At 39.1% G+C, this 21740-nt stretch overlaps 1 protein-coding gene across 2 annotated transcripts in view; it reads right to left on the bottom strand.

Moving 5' to 3' along the window:
* Positions 1-631: 631 nt before the first annotated feature.
* The window catches only part of LOC135101916 (cGMP-dependent protein kinase, isozyme 2 forms cD5/T2-like), a 51052-nt gene continuing 29943 nt past the window's right edge, over positions 632-21740 (bottom strand). For both annotated transcript variants that reach the window (XM_064006275.1, XM_064006276.1), the window contains exons 4-13: positions 14184-14247; positions 13184-13261; positions 12543-12637; positions 11762-11905; positions 11495-11642; positions 10852-11015; positions 5774-5951; positions 5276-5405; positions 4272-4461; positions 632-3971 (exon numbers count right to left, since the gene is read on the bottom strand). In XM_064006275.1, coding sequence (XP_063862345.1) covers positions 3806-3971; positions 4272-4461; positions 5276-5405; positions 5774-5951; positions 10852-11015; positions 11495-11642; positions 11762-11905; positions 12543-12637; positions 13184-13261; positions 14184-14247 — 1357 coding nt within the window. In that variant the 3' untranslated portion in view covers positions 632-3805. The remainder of the gene's footprint in view (positions 3972-4271; positions 4462-5275; positions 5406-5773; positions 5952-10851; positions 11016-11494; positions 11643-11761; positions 11906-12542; positions 12638-13183; positions 13262-14183; positions 14248-21740) is intronic.

The following is a 21740-nucleotide window of genomic DNA, read 5'->3' as shown; positions in this document are numbered from 1 at the left end:
TAGTTACTTAGAATTTGGCATCACGAAAGCTTAACTGTTTGTGTCATCGTGTGAATAAACTGAACTGAATAATGTGAACTCATCTTTGGGGTTTACATGTTTTAGCAAACTGTGAGGCACTCTTTGTCCAGATCTCTTCCATGTGGTGTGTATTAGTGGTGCTAATTGTATTTCTACTTCACTTATTAATGTAATGTGCATGCCGGTCCAGAGAGAGAGAGAGAGAGAGAGAGAGAGAGAGAGAGAGAGAGAGAGAGAGAGAGAGAGAGAGAGAGAGAGAGAGAGTCCTGAGGCATGAACGAAGGCCTCAGTTATAACAGCTTTCATAGTTTATAAAATTCATAGTCTTGTACTCAGTACTGTCCTCCGCACATAACTGACAGACCACAATAACTGTGTGTACTCACTATTTCTAACAAATTTTGTTAACACTGTAAGTGCAATGTTAGCAAGTCTTAATACCTGTAGCTTGTTGGTTGTATTATAGATGTAAGCAAATAAATAAGTTGTGTTATATATGCAACTTTATATTCTATAAAAAAATATATGTAGATTTCTTTCATATGTTGTTATTTAGTTGTTTGGTGTGGTGCATTAACTTATTTCAAGTAATCTTGACTAACAAAAGAGGTTGGAAAAAATATTTTAATAATCATCAACAAAATAATATTCAGCCTGACATTTTTCACATTCACATTCAAGTTTAGCACCTGCTGACATAATGAGGAAAAAAAGGGAATCAAGTTTTTGAAAAATTATGATTTAAAAAAAGATAAAAACAATAGTATCCACAGAGAGTGGCAGCAGTTGACACCCAAACAGTATAACACTAAACAGAGCCCACAGACCACGAGAACAACCTTATACGGAAGGAACTACTATTTCCTACTGTTTTTTAAAAGAGATATTTCCAAGCACCATTCACATTAAATAAAAATCTATATACATTAGTCTTATGGATGAAAAGAGGGAGAGTATCCATCCACAGTCATTGTTGTTGCCTCCACAGCCAGTCTACCTCTCACTACACTGACAAAGCACAGACTCACTGCCTTCAGCCACGCCAGTGCCACAAAGCTCTTCTAGATGTGAAGTTGCTGCTAATCTGTATTAATTGACGTTACTGTAGCCCTATTTTGCATGTTAGAATTTGCCTTCATTGAAGCATGTTTGCCTATCTACTTAACTTTGTAACTGTCGAGTGTCACCAGTGTGGCTGAGGATGGCAAGTCTTGCTTTTCCACAACCTCTAATTGTTACCGACTATAGTCATTCATTCACATCACAGCACCAAACGGCTACCAAGCTATTCAGGCTGTTGTGTGGAGCATTGCATTTGGCTGTACCTTGACAGGTGAAGAACTGATCATCAAGTATTCATAGTAACTGAATGGTTTAATTCAAGCTCTCAAATGATGATGTTTACTGTCACTCATCTATATTTGTTTGTTTATTCAAAATAAAAATATATAAACTTTTGCAACTTCAGATTTTTCTATTATACCAGGTGAATATGTAATATTTTTTTAAAAGATGTCCATTTTTGTTATTTAACTGGCATAAAGAACAATATCAACGTAATCTTAGCATCACTATTTGAGAATTCACAATTTTCAAATTGGCAATACACATAACAGGTGTTATCTGTACTTAGAAAGCACTGGGTGACAAGTGTGGTCATTGCCATTGCTACCACATGAAAGTAAAGAGAGACTTAAAACTTTACAACAGCAGGCTTTTTTCCTCTGATGGAAAGATGAAAGGGAATATGTGTAACTTAAAATGACCTTACCATATTTTGTGGCATATAAGATATTAGATTTTTTTTTTTTTAAGAAATGTTACTCAGCTCTCAATATCAAGCTCATAATCCATCACATCATATACAAATGATACCATAATCTCTTTATGTGGATATGATTTATCTATCACCAATACTGGTACAACATGAGTCATGCTGAACAAAACTTTAGGTTTTGTGCACCATTACACAAGCATGTAATTAAATTCCTCACTCATAGTTTCTCTGTAAGGCTTTTGTCTGGTGTTTAATGAGCTAGGATTACATTCTGACTATGGTGTTCCAAATATATGCCTCTGTCATTTTAGTTGCAAATAATTTTTCAGCATTTCAGAAGCATCTCATGTGCAACAAAATATAGCAATTAGGAAGAGAAAGAAATTAAGCAATGGACTGTAACACTGACTTCACAGTCTAATGGATGAGAGGAATGCAACCAAAGATGGAAGCCCTTTTATTACATTTAGACAATACAATACTGCACCATCAAAAATAGACCTCAAGCAAGCACCACAAGTCAATGACAAGCTGCACATTTCAACACCTAATAACAAGGCTTAACTAGAGCTTAAGTTCATAAAACTTTTGTTGGTTTGTGATCGATTCAAAATTTCATGTTCAAACCTTAACATATATGTATATACTATGAGTTGTGCAAATTATGACAATTAATAAAATATATTTTCTTCACAATAACCAACAACTGCAGTAAGGAGTCCCAATTTCAGGTGTGCTCCATCCACACTGGTCAGCTGGCAGCTGTCTCAGTGATGGTCCCAGGCTGTATCAAACATGTCAAGAGCACATTTAGCAAGGCTTCCTAACTAGAGCAGAGGACCTTTCTGATGATGCAGCATTGTATTACTTGCTTGTGACGGGGCAATAGTTCCATCATACTTTTGCATTGCAAGTGGATAAAGTTCAGTGAAAAAAGATCAAATATACTATTTTGAAGGGAATACCACAAGGAGTTCTATGTTTTACATGTAAATGCACAAAAGTGAAAAGCTTCAACCAATTAGTTATTTGCAAAGATGTAAATGGAATATGTGCTTTCCATGAGTAGTCTATATTTTGCAATATATGTATATTTGGAGTCGGATTGCAACCAATTGCCTAATAAGAAATAAAAAAATGAGTATGTGACAAGAGAAAAGAATGCAGTAGTAGAAAATAACAACCTATGCAGTGATGGTTGGCCACAGGTGAGCCGCTTGCTGGTTAGGTCACTAGGACAAGGCACCTTTGTCATTTTCCTGAGAAAGTTCTCACACTCATGATGAAATTATAAGCTCTATTAGTTTTCTTTCTGGAAATACTTAGCCTCTATACTGAGATAACACGTCAAATTCTGTGCATATACAAATATATGCTGGAATACACCAATGTACTGCATTCCCTATACTCTACAATATAGTAGGTAAAAAGTACTTTATTTCCAAGTGTTAAATGTGGCACATTCACAGTCAAAACTCTTCATAGGGACAGTGATACAGGGATTGTTAGTTCATCATACTCAACACTTTAGTTAACACAGAAAAAAATGTGGACCCTGTTGCTATGCCAGAGTTGCTGCCTTCAGGACTCAACAATTAACATTAGTCACTGGTGATAAAAATGTTCTTTCCTCTTCTGTCCTCTTCTGTTTCCTTCCCTTCTGTTTTCCTTTCTTCTGTGCAGCCTCTCTTCTCTCATGAGATATCATTGAATTCCAAGAAGCAGCCAGAACTATCCTCTGCACCATTTGCTTTAGTAAAAATGGTAGTAATAGGTTTGTCACAGCTCATGGATACACAAATTGGGGACTGTGCTAGGGAGAACATTTGAGACAACACAATCCATCTTGATGAGAGTTAGAAATCCTCTCATATTTACTCTTCTTGATGATAAAAACTCTTACAAAATATCAACATTAACCTCAAAGGTGAAATTATTGTTATATATATATTTGCATATATAACTATAGATTGTCTTCAGGCACTGGTGTCCTCACAGTGTTAAGTTTTAAAAATCTATGTCCCAGCCTGAAGTGTCATCTGGGGGTGGTCCGTCATTATCTGGAGGGTATTCATCAAAGTTGCTGCAGTCAACAACAGAACGCACTGTTGGCACGATGGGAGGGTTGAGGGTGCGGTTTTGTAGGCCATCCCAGTAGAACCCTTCAAACCACCTGCAATGGAGAAGTATTCATAAGAATCCTATTTCACACAATAAATGACCACTATATTCCTCTACTTCAGGAATCTTTTCACCTGCGGATTTGCCTTAAAACATGTTGTGAGTCTGATGCAGTATGAGTATACTTATAATGTGAAAAGATGCTTGGTCTGTGTCATGCATCAATTTATTAAATCTTTATTACCTAATCAACTCACATGTCACCTATTTGAGATGAAGAGAATTCACCACAGAATACAATGATACCGGCAATAAACTGATGCTTTTACTAACTACTGATGACCTGACTTACTTGTGCTTCTGTATATCTTTAATGCCTCCCCGCTGGTACCCCAGACGCTCAGCCGGGTTGTCTCTACACAGGCGCTTTATAAGAGCATTGGCTGTCCTGGTGATATTTCTAGGAAACTCTACTGCATCTATTCCCTTGAGGATGGAGTTGTAGGTCTTCATGGGATCTGGCCCGGTGAAGGGTGGTGTTCCTGGTGGAAAATAATTAAATAAATACAAAATAAATAAAAGAGGCCACCTGACAACTTGGTTTTATAATAGTATGCTTCATCAGTACACAAAACATGGCAAATTGCGAAGTTGAAATATATCCCACAAGTAAAATTTCTTCCTTGCTAGCAATATCTTTAATCTGAAGTAATATTGCAGCTCTTTGCCAAAAATGGATCTATTTCAATAGAATACTAAGGAAGTTATGCCTCACTGTTCACATCTATTGATGCTTCCATTTGAACAATGTACAGTATAACTCCAGGTATCTGATATATAACCATCCAGAATTCTCAAGCATCTGGAATTTTTTCAAGGGAAAAATAAGTAAAAATAATATTTAAAAAATCAGAAATATTTGAAATTGGTGCCATGCAAGCAGTGCGAGTGGAATGTTTTGCTTTCCTGCCACTGGCGGCATTGTGAGTACTCCCTGCCACTTGCATAAACAACAAGTTTGTTAGTTGAGTGTTTCTGCAGTACACAACAACTCTGTCCAAGTACACAACAGCTCTGTCCAATATAAACCAACACCTTTAAGGAGTTTTTACAATAATGAGTTGATGAATAAAATATTTCTGGTTTCTTTTCCTTTCATCATGGTGACAGCCACCCACATCACACAGAAGGACTCCTAATAACCTTAACCAAGAACTTCAAAGTGAATTGAAACAGCTATACATGTACATGTACATAGTATACAGGTTCTGAGCTCTTTCCATGGGGAACAGCTGGCTCGGTGACCAGCAGATGACTGTAAGTGAATCACACACACAAACACATGCACACACACACCTGTGAGTAGCTCAAACATGAGGACTCCCAAGGACCAGTAGTCTGCTGAGATGTCATGGCCCTTGTTTAGGATGACCTCAGGTGCCACATACTCAGGAGTGCCACAGAATGTCCATGTTTTTCTTCCAACCTAAGCACAAAACAGAAAATACATAAAATACTGCTATGTAAACTCTCATTCATTCATTACATGAAATATGTAACCAATTAACTGAAAAACTAAATAAAAAAACTAGGCATTTGAATACTGTATGGATATTAAGAAGATTCATAATTGATGCCAATATTTGCATTTCAAGAATAAAAATAAATAAACAGATGGATGTAAAATATTTCAATGCCTCTGTATATCCATTTCAGAAGAGTGAAGTAATAGGCATAACATGATGCACTATGTAAGAAATTCAAGCATAACAAAATTTATAAGATCTTCCTGGAAAAAATAAATAAATAAACAGCAATAAAAATTCACCAAGGGCTAAAATCAAATGGACTCACCTGCAGTCTTTTAGCAAATCCAAAATCTACAAGCTTAACATATCCTTTGAGATCAAGAAGGAGGTTCTCTGGCTTGAGGTCACGGTAGATGATGCCTTGGGAGTGGAGGTAGTCAAATGCCTCCACCACACAGGCTGTGTAGAACCTGGTGGTTGGGTCGTCAAAGTTACCTCGGTCCCTGTAATGAGGAGTGACAACTTTGGTTAGATTTAAAGTGAAACTTTTAGCAAAGGTGCACAAATGTAGGTTTTTATTCAAGCATACACAAACTGATAAAACCCAGCCATCCACCCACCCACACACCCACACACACACACACACACACACACACACACACACACACACACACACACACACACACACATATTGTCTCTCATACATACTGGTACATCATTACACACACACATATGCACACACCACTTACATTCACACATTCACATTAAATTGCAGAGCAGTCTGGTTTAAGAAAACAAAGCATGTAAAAAGTCCATTCACCCATTACAATTCTCCAAATAGTTATTAAAAGCTTCTCATAATACACTGCTTAATTTTGTTTCTAATTTATGAGACATACATTTTTCATCATATGACAATAAAAGTATCAATCCATATCATATGACACTTTTTTGAGTCAAATCACCTCTAGTGAGTCACCAGCACTAGCTGTGTCACTGGTGAATGGAAGGTGCGACATTTGGTTAACATGTAACAGGTGAATGATGCCTCAGCAGATCCAGCATCACACTGAGTCAGCCAAAAGTTATTGAAAAGTGAGATAATCTTTTGCCTTTGCATTATGCTTGACAAAAAGGTTATTTCCCAGTGTAAAAATATTAGCATACATGTTCTTGCTATTCACCCTTGGCAAATTTTAGTCCATGATCACAAAATCATGCAATGTTTGAGTTAAATATTCCCATTCCAGGATGAATCTGCAAGCAAAAGATATATGCATGAACATAACATTATGTAGACAAACATATATGCAAAAACATGATGGCTGAAAACAGTACACACACTATAACTGATGTATGCATTGCTGGTGTGTTCCTAAAAACAGCATCCATATGTACAAACATTTCCTTAGTATGATGAGGTAGAATTAAACTTATCTAACTAAGTGTTTTCTTGATAATGGAGAAAATATCAAATGTTAAATCAAAACACGCTCAACCACTGTGGTAAACAGAGGTCATGTAGTGGTGTGAAATGTTTATAGTCCTGCAAACACTTCAGCTCAACTCATATCTAATGTTATCCAGTGATCAGGTAAAGCTACTGATTATAATTCCAGTATAAAAGTAAATACCCACTTTCTTTTTAAGAATAAGATGCAACTGAATGTCAGTCAATAATTTTATTAGTTCCCACTGATAATGTTATTAGTTCCCACATATCATGAAATATGTACTCATAAATGTATTATGCATATAATCTCTTTATAGTCATGAATACGTTTCCTCCTAGTCCCTCACATATGTATATTACAGATGTCCATCCATGTATCCTTGATTTGAAGTTTATGTACCAAGTGAAGTTTGTTGTGAGGGCTGGTGACTCTTCACATCAGTATATCTACGGAAAGTTCCATATAATTGCCTAAGTTATAACACAGTTCCATTCCAGTAATTCCTTATAGTGTGATAAAATTAGTAACACCTGGACAGTAGAGACTGTAATGTCATTAGCTTCCTATAACTGAATAAGTAGATTGTCTGCCATGTGACTGAGTAGGTATTCCAGTCACTGTTAATGGTTTTCTAAATACATAGATGAGACAGGACAAAGACTGACAGAACAGTTGAAAGCTGGCACTGTTACTGTAAAGTCTATAAGGGGGTAGTGGCTGCACTGCACCTCAAACACAACTTCAACCTTATTTTACCTCAACAAGCAACCAAAGCCGAGTCCACGTCGCTGGTGACGCTCCTGTCGCCTTATGGGTTATGAAAGTGGAAACCCAAGTCAACAGAAGATGAAAGGAAGTGAAAGGAATGGGTAAGGAAGACAGATAAAATTAACTATAGGGATGAGGATGGAATTCAACAGTTTGGCCATCTAAAGGCATCACTGAGATGTCTAATTATTGTGGAGCTGCAGAAGAGATGAGAAAGAGTACTCAGAGATAGCATGGTGGCACTTCATCCATCTACTGGATGGAGAGCCTACTAATGATGGTACTTAAGGATAAAATATGACATACAAAAATGGTGTGCAGGTTAAGGGTAAAAAGTATCAGGGAAACGGTTTTGGAGAGGAATTAAATGTGATGCGGCAGATACTGTAGAAGATTCCTGAGGGAAAACCATCCATTACAGCAGCTCTCCAACAGAAAGCAAAGCTCTAAAAATCAACATTAACAAATTAGACTGCCTTGTGGTCCTCCACTAAAACATATTTTCAATTAAAGGCAAAATATTTATACAACCGTTTTCCGATAGTGTTTCTAAACCAAGAAAAAATGTAGTGCCCATTATCAAAAATTTTTCAAAATATTTTCAAAAAAAATAACAAAATACACACACACATAAAAATTATGAGTTCTTAGCCTTTTTTTAGTCTTAGGTAAAACACTGTCACTTATAAACCCTTAAGTTGCCCAGGCAATGCTTCAAAATGAGCATCACAAGGCAGTATTAATGTACAAAGTTAAGTGTGGTCTAACCATATTAATTAATATCAAGCTGAAATTGTAACATCACCTGATAAATAATGATCAGAAGCAGTATGGCTAACATTGCAAAACCATGACTGCTTTATATGTAAGAGTTTCCTGAAACTAATAATATACTAAGTCATGCTCTGAACTTTATATGATTAATATCAATAAGTTATATTAAACTAGATTTATTTTTGTGCAAAACAAATGAAAGTCTGCATGCACATAAAAGTGATACCACAATGTTTAAGTTATAAATGTCACATGAGTAATGAAATGTGTCTTAAATGCATAAAAAAAAATCATGAGATATGAGATGCATATCTTCAAATGTTGTTATACATATGAAATGTGAACTTATGCAAACAAGCAAGCATTTTCTGCCATGAAGAAAATAATTAGCAACAAATGAATTATATGAGTTCAAAAATAAATATACAGGCTTCTGGAGAATATAAAATCCAGTGGATCAGGTTTTGGCCAGCACATCATGGACCAATGATTTGTCAGGTGCACATACAACCACAAACAACCACACATTCCATATATCAAAAGAAAAAATATGTAGAATAAATAAAGAAAATTAATAAAAACAGTATTATATTTGCAAAATCCATACTCAACCTGTAAGGCTTATCAAAACTCATGAGATAAGAAAACAAACAAAAAAGAAACACAATGTAAAAATTTGAATTATAAACAATATTAATCCATATCATGAAGATGTGAATCAGTCTTCAAAAATAACCAAAAACTGTGTTGATTGATTCAACAAGTGAATAATTAAAATAGGCAAGCTCTGTGCATATCTTGTTTGATATCTCAAACAAAGCTAAATCTCATCTTTCCTTTCATCTTATTAATATCTATTTTTCTGTTAATTCCAATTTTTAATTGCTCCAAAACCTAAAGAAAAATGTGAAAAAAGGTGCATGTGGCTGTGCAAATTGTGAGTGTCCTGGAACACAGCACAGGATAGGAGAGTGGATTATGCATTTTATGATAATTTTCAATGCTAATTTCTCTCTCTCTCTCTCTCTCTCTCTCTCTCTCTCTCTTGTCTGGAGATCTATTTTGCTTAAAGAGGGTTTAAGAGTTACTATGGTGATGATCAAGTTGATGAAATAATCACTGAACAGGAGCACAGATGTCATGGATGTAATGAAAAAGCACCATCATGACAGGGATAATAATGGCAACATTCTGACTGTTTAAGGAGAAACATTTTCTGCCTAAGCCAGACTATGATCAAAACCCATATTTGAATATTACAGTATTTCAATAAAAAATTATGGACTCCAGAGCAGAAACTGGCTGTTAAAACATGCCACATCACCTAACAGGCTGCAAGATTGCAATCTGTACTGTTTTGCAGCAATTATTACATCTTCATATCCAGTATTGTATCCAAGCTTCAGATTACTCACCTACCTATGACTGCCTTAGTACCACATAACTGACTGTCACTTGGTGCTTGAAACTCATAAAATTATGTTCCAACCCAACAGCCACTAACAGCCTGCCACTCCACTACCTCCCACCTCAGACATTGTTCTTCAACCTGGATAAACTATTGACAATTAAGGCTAACAAGTTACATCTTTACATCATTATTAATTGTGTAAATGATAATCCCTTTCACACCTTCTTAGGCACTTACATGTATAATATTTCTTTATCTATTGTCAAAATTGTTTTGTCTCCACGCAAGTTTGTCTTTTTCCACTATTTCATTCAGTTTTGGAATGAACAACATTTATTTATGTAAGGAATGAGAATAACTGGATGAAAACTAAAACATCCTGAATAGGAAGCAAAGACACCGACAGATAAAGAAAAGGAGGGCCAGAATGAGGTACTGAGCTGAGATGCAGCAACCATCAGAGCTGACAACACAACCTGTACAGAATTATGAGCCATGGCAAGCTGCATCAGGCAGTGCAAAGTGAATCAACATGGAATTTGTTTTTTGTATCTAATAAAGTTTCATAGACTTGCAACAAAGCAGTTTTTAAGTTGTAGCAATACATAAATCATTATGTCCAGACTGGCAAAAAAATCAAGAAGAGTAATCCAGGTGATTGTACATGTAATCACTTCCACAATAAAATCTGTAGAAAGCCAGTGGTAATCCATAAATTTGTTGGTTTTATGATCATGCTCACAGACACAAATCACAATATTCTTATGAAAAATTCAGGTTTCATAAAACTGTGTAGCAGACACAATACCTATAGTAAACATCACATTGTTGGCCAGCAAGTATTCCTAAGAATGTTCTGTAACAAATAGTTTTCTTCATGTATTTATGTATGTATGTATGTATACACATATGTGTATGCATGTCATAAGAACATTCTTGATGAATCATGACAGATTACACCTGGGCAAAAGGAAATCACAGCAAGTGTATACACACCTGAGAATCGTCCAGAGTTCTCCTCCTAGGCAGGACTCCATCAGCATGTAGAGGTATTTACGGTCCTTAAAGGTCTTAAAAAGCTTCACAATGAAGTCACAATTTGCTTCCATCATTATGTCCTTTTCAGACATTATGTGCTGCTGCTGGCGAGTCTCAACAATCTGGAATGATTGGATGTCATTCTTTAAGTCTGCTTCCTGTCATCCTTGAGCTGCGTAAAACTTTGCTGGCTCTCATGTGCACAAAATTATGAAATGCATTTTACTTATATTAATGATGCTGTTGTATATTATATATATGTGAGTAATTTACTCATTATTAAATAGTATGAGAAATGTAGAATGTGAATAAAATGTGTCATTGGATCAAATTTGTATCAAATTTGAAGGATCAAATTCATATGTATTTCCTATATCCATTTCTTCCTGTCACAGAGGTACATTTCACTGCATCCACTGCAACAACAACTGTATTTGAGAATCAGAAAGGAAATTTCAGCAATGTGCTGATGACTCACAGCTCATTTCTCCCCATACACTGAGGAGGGAGAAAGTGACAGTAAATTAATTATATTACCTGTCACATAATTACCCAGTTACCAACACTTTAGTTAATACTGCAACAGTAATAACATCTGTACCTGGCTCTTTTTCATCTGCTTGAGGGCAAATGATCTACTTGAGTCTCCTGCAATTTGTACAAGTTCCACTCGACCGAAGCCTCCAACACCCAGTGTGGCAATTCTACGTAGATCTGTGAGCTTAACAGCGGCAAACTCCTCATTCATCCTGCACAGAAGTCAGCAAAATTACGAATGATGAGTAATGAAATGTGTAAGAAAAATATTTCTACATATAAAAAGCAGCAAGGAGTGATATGCAGCAGCAGGTAATTCTGTGGGACATACTTTCTCCTGGATTTGTCTGGTCCATAGTATTGCTTGATCTCCTCCAGGTTGCCTATTAGTTGCTTGAAGGAGTCTCGGTCGATCACTAGACATGTCACACCGTCTGGATCATCGGCAATAATGTTGGCTGTGCGGATGTCCTCTCTGTGGGCAAATTTCGAAGTGATGTCCAATGCTCAGCAAAGATTAAGAATCTTTAAAATGCAGTGTTTTTGTGTTAGTGCATAGAGTCAATTATATCTTGACAAAGTTCTTCCTGAACTTGTACAAAGTAAGCGTGGATATCTTAATAATGCTTCCTAATTCAGCCTGTGAATTATAAGTAAGAATAGAAATCACATTAGATTGGATAATGACTAATGTGCCTTCATGCACCTGATGAGAAAAAGAAACATGCATGATGAAAGTGTACTGTCATCCAAATAGGTACTGTTCATTGAGTATTCTATTACAGATGTGGGCAAAACTAAATGATTGCCCATGAATGTAAAAATGAAGTAATAAACTTTACACTTTTGTACTGAATAAGAATCTAGTGTCAAAAGCATTGGATAATAAGGATAATTGCTCAATTATTGGAAGAATATGTCAAGTTTTCATATATTAGCTCTATTTTGTGTAAGGAATAAATCTTGGATCAGTGAGTTTTTCAATCAGAAGATTACATCAGAGGAAAACAGAATTTAGGAAAAATGTTACATAAAGATTGATAAATGAGTAAAATGATGAATGCAGTGAAGTCAAGATGAAAACTCAGAACAAAAACAAGAGCCAGACTCACCCCTGGAGTGCCTTCTCCCCAAAGAACTCTCCCTTCTCAAGATTTCTGATGTACTTCTCCTCAAGTGTGCCGGGACTCTTCATGGTCACCCTCACCTGTACGGGTATGGCATTAGTGCAGGTACAGGCTCAAAGCAACAATAGGAACAAACACTCACATCTGTGCATGTGATGCCTCTGACAGTTACTGGTACCCTTGAATATGTCTGTATTGTGATTTAGGTGAGCAAAAACACTATTTGCATTTGCACATAAGGTGATTCATGATGCCAAAGGCATTACTTGAGTCTGTATCCATACTGACTCCAGTAAACAAAGGCATCACTCAGACCTGGTGAGTGGGACATTCTCTCCGTTAAAATGTTACATGACTGCTGTGGTGTTGTGCCAAAAAATTCCACCCCTGACTCAGGTTTTGCACACTTCTACATACTCATATGGTTGTGCAATGCAAGGGAATAAAAAAATTGAAAGCAAATTTTGTGTAAAGATTTTGTCAGCTTTTACCGTTGTAAGTGGAGTTGTAAATTGTACGATAATGTAAGTTACTGGCTGATGTAAGAAAACACATTGCCTTGTTTATTATGTGTACCTGCTATATACACACATACATACACACACACAAACAAAGACAGTACTCACCCTGCCTTTGCTGATGATGAAGAATGTGTCACCCCGTGCTCCCTGCCGGATGATGTAGTCACCCTGGGTGTAGTAAGTCTGGCAGGGAGTAGAGGAAAATAATTAGCACTGATAATAATAAGGCATAAAGCAAGCCCCATGGCACAAGACAGTTTTCAGTGACATGGAAAGAGATGAGAAATTTGATCATGCCACTACCTATTTGAAATCTCTCTCTCTCTCTCTCTCTCTCTCTCTCTCTCTCTCTCTCTCTCTCTCTCTCTCTCTCTCTCTCTCTCTCTCTCTCTCTCTCTCTCTCACACACAGCAATAAGAGGCAGCTCCTTTTCAGGGTCAGAAGCACTTGTAATGCACTCTCATTTTCTCGACCAAACTCAATGATGGGGTCAAGGTTATTTTCTCTCTTATGTTCAACACCTGACTGCAAGCGGCATAGAAAAACTACACACACACACACACACACACACACACACACACACACACACACACACACACAACTGGTCAGTACGTGAGCAGCACCACCTGTTTCCAAAATGTCATCTGGACCGCAAAAATAGTCTGCTATTGTCATAATTTCTTTGTTCATATGAAGGAATTTGTACTTGCTCTCTCTCTCTCTCTCTCTCTCTCTTACGAACAGGAGCTCCATTCCATTATTATCATTATTATTATTATTATTATTATTATTATTATTATTATTATTATTATTATTATTATTATTATTATCATTCTTGTTATTCTATTTATATATGTATTTTTATTTTACTTATTTATCTATTTAATTACTTATTTAATTATTTATTTATTTAGTTAGTTTTTGCAGTACACACATGGAATAGTTTGAGCTGCCTTCCCTCTCTTCCAGATTTCGGGAAAAAAGAAGAAGAAGAAGAAGAAGAAGAAGAAGAAGAAGAAGAAGAAGAAGAAGAAGAAGAAGAAGAAGAAGGAATGAAATATCGCACTGCAGCCTCTGTATGTGAATTTCAGTGTGAAGTTCTCACCTCTTCCAAGACATCGGCGATCTTGATGAGTGTCTCCTCCTGTAGCGACTGGAAGGTGGGCACGCTGAGGGGAGAGGAAAGCCACATTGATCCATATGTATCCACATACAATAAAAAAAAAAAGAATGTATGGGTATATCTGAAGAAATAACAAATGATGTACATAATTGTAAAAACAAGCATATCTTGTTGAAAAAAAGACTATATTCTTTGTTTTGAGCTCCACAAATAACTGGAGAAAAGGCATATACTAAACCAGACAAAAACAAAATATATACAGCACTGCGTACAAAATCACAGGCGAATACATTGTTTGTCCTTAACTCTACATGTAAAATAAACTGCGGAGACAAAGGAGAGACAGCTGGCATAATGTGAAAAGATATATGGTGACATGCTTTCTTCCTCCACGTGCATAAAAGCTACGCGTCTAAAGAAAAATAGTAACATCGAGAACTCATTTTATTTCAATCCTGTGCATATGCGATGATTCCTATGCACAGAAAACGAAAATACAGTGTGTGCGGAACAATATTTATTTCTCTACGATGTGCATACGAGAACTGCATGTCAGCGAGGTACGTAAATAGATAAAGGGGAACAAATATTTCAACACAATTTTTCTTTCGGAGTGCTGCGAGGGTCGGATATAAAAGGGAGAATATAGAATACTTGTGAAACCCAACACAAACATCCTCCCCTGTGTGGGATGCTGCACGTGACAGACCGCGAGAAGATGAAAAGTAAATACACAACCGGACGCCACTTATCACGGGGACAGAATGCGGAAAAAAAAAGAAGAGAGGGGGAGTGGGGGAATTTTTCATCCGGAAACACAAACACGTTCTCTTAAAAAAAAAAAAAAAATATTGTGTATAACCGGAAACAGCTTTTTACCTCACAGAATGTGAAAAAAGGGAAATAAAATAAAAATAAAAGTAAAATGAACAATCGTAAAAAGAAATAAATAAAAAAATAAACAAGTCCTTCCTAAAACTAGTGGACACACACACACACACACACACACACACACACACAAAACGTCGCTCCATGCTTTTCCTCTTTCTATAAACTTCATCTCTTATAATAAACACACACCAAAGAACCACAAATCCTGGAATAATGACATAATAACACACTCAACTTCTTAACCTCTTCATTGTGTTGCGCGACCTTGTGTTGGGAATGAGTGAGTGTTCGCATAAATATGTAGATAAACTAGAGAGAGAGAGAGAGAGAGAGAGAGAGAGAGAGAGAGAGAGAGAGAGAGAGAGAGAGAGAGAGAGAGAGAGAGAGAGAGAGAGAGAGAGAGAGAGATACTTGACATGGAAAGAAATACTGAAAGAAAACGAGACTGCATAAGAAATAGATGACACCACGGAGAGAGAGAGAGAGAGAGAGAGAGAGAGAGAGAGAGAGAGAGAGAGAGAGAGAGAGAGAGAGAGAGAGAGAGAGAGAGAGAATATAAGCAAGTAAGCAAGCAGGCAAGTAAGACAAGGTGGGTGGGGCAACAGGTCTGGTAACTCACCACTGAGGGCGAGAATGTCAAGGGAACAGGACCCAGCCAGCCCCGTTACGCCCACACTTGCCTCAGCCCGACCACATCACACACACACACACACACACGCACACACACAATCCTGCTACACGTTAATCCCATGACTGCCAGAGAAAATATGACGTTTCATTTGAACTATTCGTAAACGATTAGGAGGACAGAAAACCACTTTGCTGCCCTGTCTCTTGTACAATTAATTAAGTAGTGTAGTGTGATCATACTGGAAAGAACACAAGACTTTACTGCTGCTTAACATCCTTTGTAATTATAAGGTTAGTTTAAATTAGGGTCTGTTTTGGTTAGGTTAGGTTAGCGGTAGGTACGAGAAGTTTGAATAATCCCATAACTCCTGCTGTTTTGGTGTCTTTCGATATTATAGTTCAAACTTGCACGACAGCATTTTCTTGAAGTCGATGAGAAGCCACAGCATTCAAATAGCTAAGCCGGTCCAGAAGTGAGATAAATTCAAGTGCAAAAAATAAAACCAGTGATTTATTCTTTCACTCCCTAAGACGAACTCAAAAGCCTGTCAACTCTAACGAAGGTCTAAGGGGATTAAGGGCTCCAGCTCTCCTTACTCCAAGGCTGAGAGCTCCGCACCAAAGGGTATCAGTTAAAGGACTACAAATTAGGAGTGAAAGCCTAACTAATGCCCCGTGAAAAACGTAGATGCTGATAAACACCTGAGGAGATTATGCAAAGAACACCAGCTTGAGACAGAAAGACTACCGCGCCAAGCCGAAGATCATAATTTATTATCTGAAGACTTTTGCTAAATAGCTTACACATGAGACCGAAACATTCCTGACAGACCCCTAGCACTCCGTAGAGGGGAGCAATTACAAAACTTCCGGCATAACAGGAATTGCTGGAACTGACGAAAGCATCACAAGAAACAAAGAGCGAGTAGCTGTTAACACTGAAATCTACCCGGGTTAGGCAAGACAATAAAGGAAGCAGGAGTAAAGAGTAAGCCGAGTAAAGCATTCTCAAGCGCCCTCGATTTGACGTAACAACAAACAAGGACGAAGTTTGGTTCAGGAAACAGTTCATTTTCTTAGATTGAAGGAAGATAAAAGTGCATGAGGGAGGCGGCGCACGTGTAATCAGGAAAATGTTAAGGCTTAGCGAAGGAGAGAGAGAAGAAAAAAAAAAGAGAATAGACATGCAGAACACCGCATACAGACAGGCGTGCATAGATACAGCAGAGGAGAAAGTCAGAAACAGCCGTTCGTTACATTTATACTGGCAAGATTTTAGACCCCAAGGATGCAAAAACAAGCAGAAGAAAAGTCAATCTGGCGGGGATCTATTACGCAAGCGAGCTACTGGGGACAGGACAACTCCATATCAAGAAGGGGAAAGAAAAAGAAAGAACGAAAAAAAAAAATAGTACGAGTCCTGGCTATTATTGGAAGCAGCACGTGTGTATGTGTATGTGTGTGTGTGTGTGTGTGTGTGTGTGTGTGTGTGTGTGTGTGTGTGTGTGTATGTGTGTGTGTCGCAAGAGACAGACACCTGGCGTTCTTCCTCAACTGTTCTCATCTCGCCGGGGTCACGAGTAAGCGGAGGAGGAGGAGGAGGAGGAGGAGGAGGAGATGAAGAAAATAGCCAAGCAAGAAATAATACACGGACAGTTGCTTGGCCACAGAACCTCGCCACCACCACCACCACCGCCGCCGCAGCCTCAGCTCTTACCCCACGCCAGCAAGAACTCGCGAGACAGACACAGCGCGCTCCCGGTTCAAGGTTACTTCCTTTGGTTCTGCGCGGCACATCCCGTCCCGTTCAGTGTCCTGGGGGAGCCACAAGCGGCGGCGGCGGCGGTGGGGGTGGCGAGGGGTCAGGTAAGGTGAGGGGAGGAAGGTCAGGCAGCGGAGTTATGTAAGTTCATGTACCTTGACGGGCCGAGAGAGAGAGAGAGAGAGAGAGAGAGAGAGAGAGAGAGAGAGAGAGAGAGAGAGAGAGAGAGAGAGAGAGAGAGAGAGAGAGAGAGAGATTTGGGAAGTGAAAATGTGTCTCGAGTTGGATGTTTTCTCTCCTCCAGTCGGATTGGAAGGAAAGAAAGAAAGAAAGAAAACAATGTGATGGTAGTAGTAGTAGTAGTAGTAGTAGTAGTAGTAGTAGTAGTAGTAGTAGTAGTAGTAGTAGTAGTAGTAGTAGTAGTAGTAGTAGTTCTTGTTGTTGATGTTGTTTGCTTTTTGTTTGTCTATTGTTGTTGTTGTTGTTGTTGTTGTTGTTGTTGTGTTCGTGGTATTAGGGGTTCAATCTGTCCACTAATGTACACATATATTAGTTATTTTCTACTTGTGATACTTGTGTGTGAGTGTTCGTGTGTGGGTCTCTCTCTCTCTCTCTCTCTCTGTGGGGAGTTTCACGCGTGTTTATATCCGCCATGCGAGGATTACAAGTCGGCGGGGAGGAATGTTGCCGCAGCGGGACCCAATCAGACGCGTCCCCACCGACACCTGCCGCACACCTCTAAACACCTCACCACCTTCCCCTCGACACCCTGCTGGGGATGGCAGCCTAAAGGGCCTTCCTGCTTCCGGTGGTGTGTGTGTGTGTGTGTGTGTGTGTGTGTGTGTGTGTGTGTGTGTGTGTGTGTGTGTGTGTGTGTGTGTAAGTTTTTTTGTTTTCTTTTAAGGCTAAGTTTAGAAGTGAATAGAACAAATTTACTATGGTGGTGGTGGTGGTGGTGGTGGTGGTGATGGCGATGATGATCATGGTGATGGTAATAATAATAATGGTAGTGATGACAGTAATGATAGTCCTAGCAATTATGATGCTGGTGATTGTTACGATGATGAAGAACTACCACTAATATTACTGCTGCTACTACCTCTACTACCACTACTACTACTACTACTACTGCTACTACTACTACTACTACTACTACTATTAATATGTACTAAAACTACTACTGATACTAAACAAAAAAATAAATCCTAATAATAAATAAAATAATTGCAATAATTATCAACATCCATCAGATTCACCACCACCGCAACCACCAGCACAACCACCATCACCGACAACAACAACAACACCCACAAAAACACCACCACCCCTACCCCCACCACCACCACCACCATTAATGACTAAAACTCAAGCTGTCTGTCTAGGTAAAATTTGCGCCCCAAAAACATACCCTACCTTGGGAACAGGTTGCAATACATTATTCAATAGCTTTTTACTTTGTCCTACTTAATTTTAACCTTTATTGTTTTTGTTCCTATTCCCGAAGGACTTTACTGTCTCGAGACAATTACACATCACAGGTGGCGAAGAGGTGGCACTTAGGGAGTACGAAGGCCCCAGGTGAGGAGGGCAAGGTGACTATACATAACATATCTTTAAACGACTTATAGGTGCCTAAAGAAACACTAATGCACAAAAAGGAAGAACAAGTATCAGCGAACCTTTCAAACGACTTACAATCACCGAGAGAACACTAACGCACACAAAGGAAGAACAAACATCGAACCTTTTAAATGACTTACAGCCACCTTGAGAGAACACTAATGCATACAAAGGAAGAACAAGTGTCAGCGGAACTATTGGTCAGTACGAAGCTGTCTGAGATAAGGTATAGTATCTAATCTAAAGCTGAAGCAAATTAAGAGGAAAAAAAAAACTCCTCTCCTCACCATATATGTGCTCATCAAAATAAGGCATCATGTCCGCATCCTTATCATTAACATTATCACTATCATCATAATCAGAATCGCTATCATTGGGATGTGAGTTCGATCCTGTCTCTAGTTTCTCAGTGGAAGAGGTATCGCTGTCTCGTAACACCAGTCAACACTATATGACTTCAATTCAACTCTCTCAGCGGAAGAGGTAGCGCCGACTCGTAACCCTATCTGGCACCCTTCAGTTTCACTACCACCATTACCATACACACGATACGCTGGAGTGGGGCTGGTCATAACTGGAGAGAGAAAAACAAAGGAACATCACCGAGGCAAGAAAGGAACGCCACCAAGACACTATACGAGGCAACCATGCATAACGATTCCCTCGCCATTCATCTTTCATACAAATATTAAACCAAAATTCCGCGACGCACCACCAGACTCAGAGAGAGAGAGAGAGAGAGAGAGAGAGAGAGAGAGAGAGAGAGAGAGAGAGAGAGAGAGAGAGAGAGAGAATGATAACAACAATGGCGGTACTCAGGCTAATTCTTTTCACTGGATGTGGCGTGCGTGCGTGCGTGCGTGAGGAAAAGCACGCAGCAAAATTGATCCAGTTACCGAAAGATATTAATAGATGACCTCAACGTGCCACAGGAGAGAGAGAGAGAGAGAGAGAGAGAGAGAGAGAGAGAGAGAGAGAGAGAGAGAGAGAGAGAGAGAGAGAATGTGTGTGTGTGTGTGTGTTCAGGGCAAGGCGGTGCATCATCCAGTCTGACAGTAATGACTTCAACCTGTTCACGCAGCCTGCGAGGTTGATCACGTGTGAGGGGTGGCCTTGAGGGAGCCTATGGAGGAGGAGGAGGAGGAGGAGGAGGAGGAGGAGGAGGAGGAGGAGGAGGAGGAGGAGGAGGAGGAGGAGGAGGAGGAGGAGGAGGAGAAAAAAAAAAGACCAACTATCACCATACAACACTACAAAAAAAAAAAAAACAAAGAAAGACCAAACCATCACACAATTACCCTTGAAAACCCTATTACCAACAAACTACACAACATAACCTAACTACAACAACTACCAAAAAACGCAGCAACAACCCTGGGCGTGCTGCTGCTGCTGCTGATGATGATGATGATGTTGGTGCTGAGAGGCAGACACAACACAACACAAGCAGCGCCCACGCCTCGCCACGAATCGGTACATCACAACAGAGACAAAAACTCAGTAAATCCGGAATTCCCCTGAGGTGGCCGTCACAACGTGTTCTCTAGCGTCCCTCAGTGACTGGCTGGTGGAGGAGGCTCGTGGCTGCATGGAGAGGCGAGAGAAGGCCAGAGGAGTAGGCGGTGGAAGGAAGAAGAGGAGGAGGAGGAGAACTAAGGCCTGTATTCAGAAACACCTTGCTCTCTCACTATGAGTATTTTCAAAGGCCACATACATAATTAGCAGGGTTCTAATATATAAATGTTGTTAATCTGTCACTAGAATCACAAAAACACAAAAAACCCGTGTAACTTCAACTAATAGAGACTTTTAAATGCAGTAGTGGCGGTGCGGCGCAGAAGTGTTTCAGAATATGAGTCTCGGCATTACTGGGTCTCATTTTAATAGTATATCATGTGGTAAACTTGATTTAGTTAGCGAGACAGGTGTTGTTGTTGTTGTTGTTGTTGTTGTTGTTGTTGTTGTTGTTGTTGTCGTGGTGGTGGTGGTGGTGGCGGCCACGCTTCGACACTCGCCAGGACGGTGTACCATAAGACTCTGCACGTCGCCTACGGGAAAAACTGGTCCGCTGAGGGTCGCCGCCATTGCCTCCTTCAGCCATCCCAAGCAGACGAAGGGTATCTCACGGGAGGCTCAAGTAGGAGGACGACGAGGGTGAAAAAGATAAGGTGACAAAGAACACACTAGTCAATGGGATTTTAAAAAGGAAGACCGTGCGATCCTAAGAGGGAGAAAATGTGGCGTTAGGAGGGAAGCGTGTCGGGTCTGATTAGCGCGAGGCCTTGATGGAAACAGCTGCCACTCGCTCCTCGCTCCCTGTCCCTGCCTCGCCTCGCCTTCGCTCACCACAATCCTGCCTGCCTCCCTCCCTCCCTCCTCCACTGTCCGAAAAGGTGAGGAAGTCCAGAAAAAAATCCTTGTGACCGTTATTGACGTCACCGCAACGACATGCTTCCAAGTCTATGAGTGTTGCTATTACTTACTATATTACTACTACTAGAACTACTACTACTACTATTACAGATACTATTATTTCTCAGGCAACTACTATAACAACAGCATCTACTATTACTTCTAGATCCAGCGACGCGACTTCAAAGACTCTCCACGTCTCCTCATAGCAGACAATACTTGTAACC

The sequence above is a fragment of the Scylla paramamosain genome, chromosome 7 (genome assembly GCF_035594125.1).
Source record: "Scylla paramamosain isolate STU-SP2022 chromosome 7, ASM3559412v1, whole genome shotgun sequence".
NCBI lineage: Eukaryota > Metazoa > Arthropoda > Malacostraca > Decapoda > Portunidae > Scylla > Scylla paramamosain.
The sequence above is the reverse complement of the archived record's forward strand: the minus strand, read 5'-3'. Positions and strand labels throughout refer to the sequence as shown.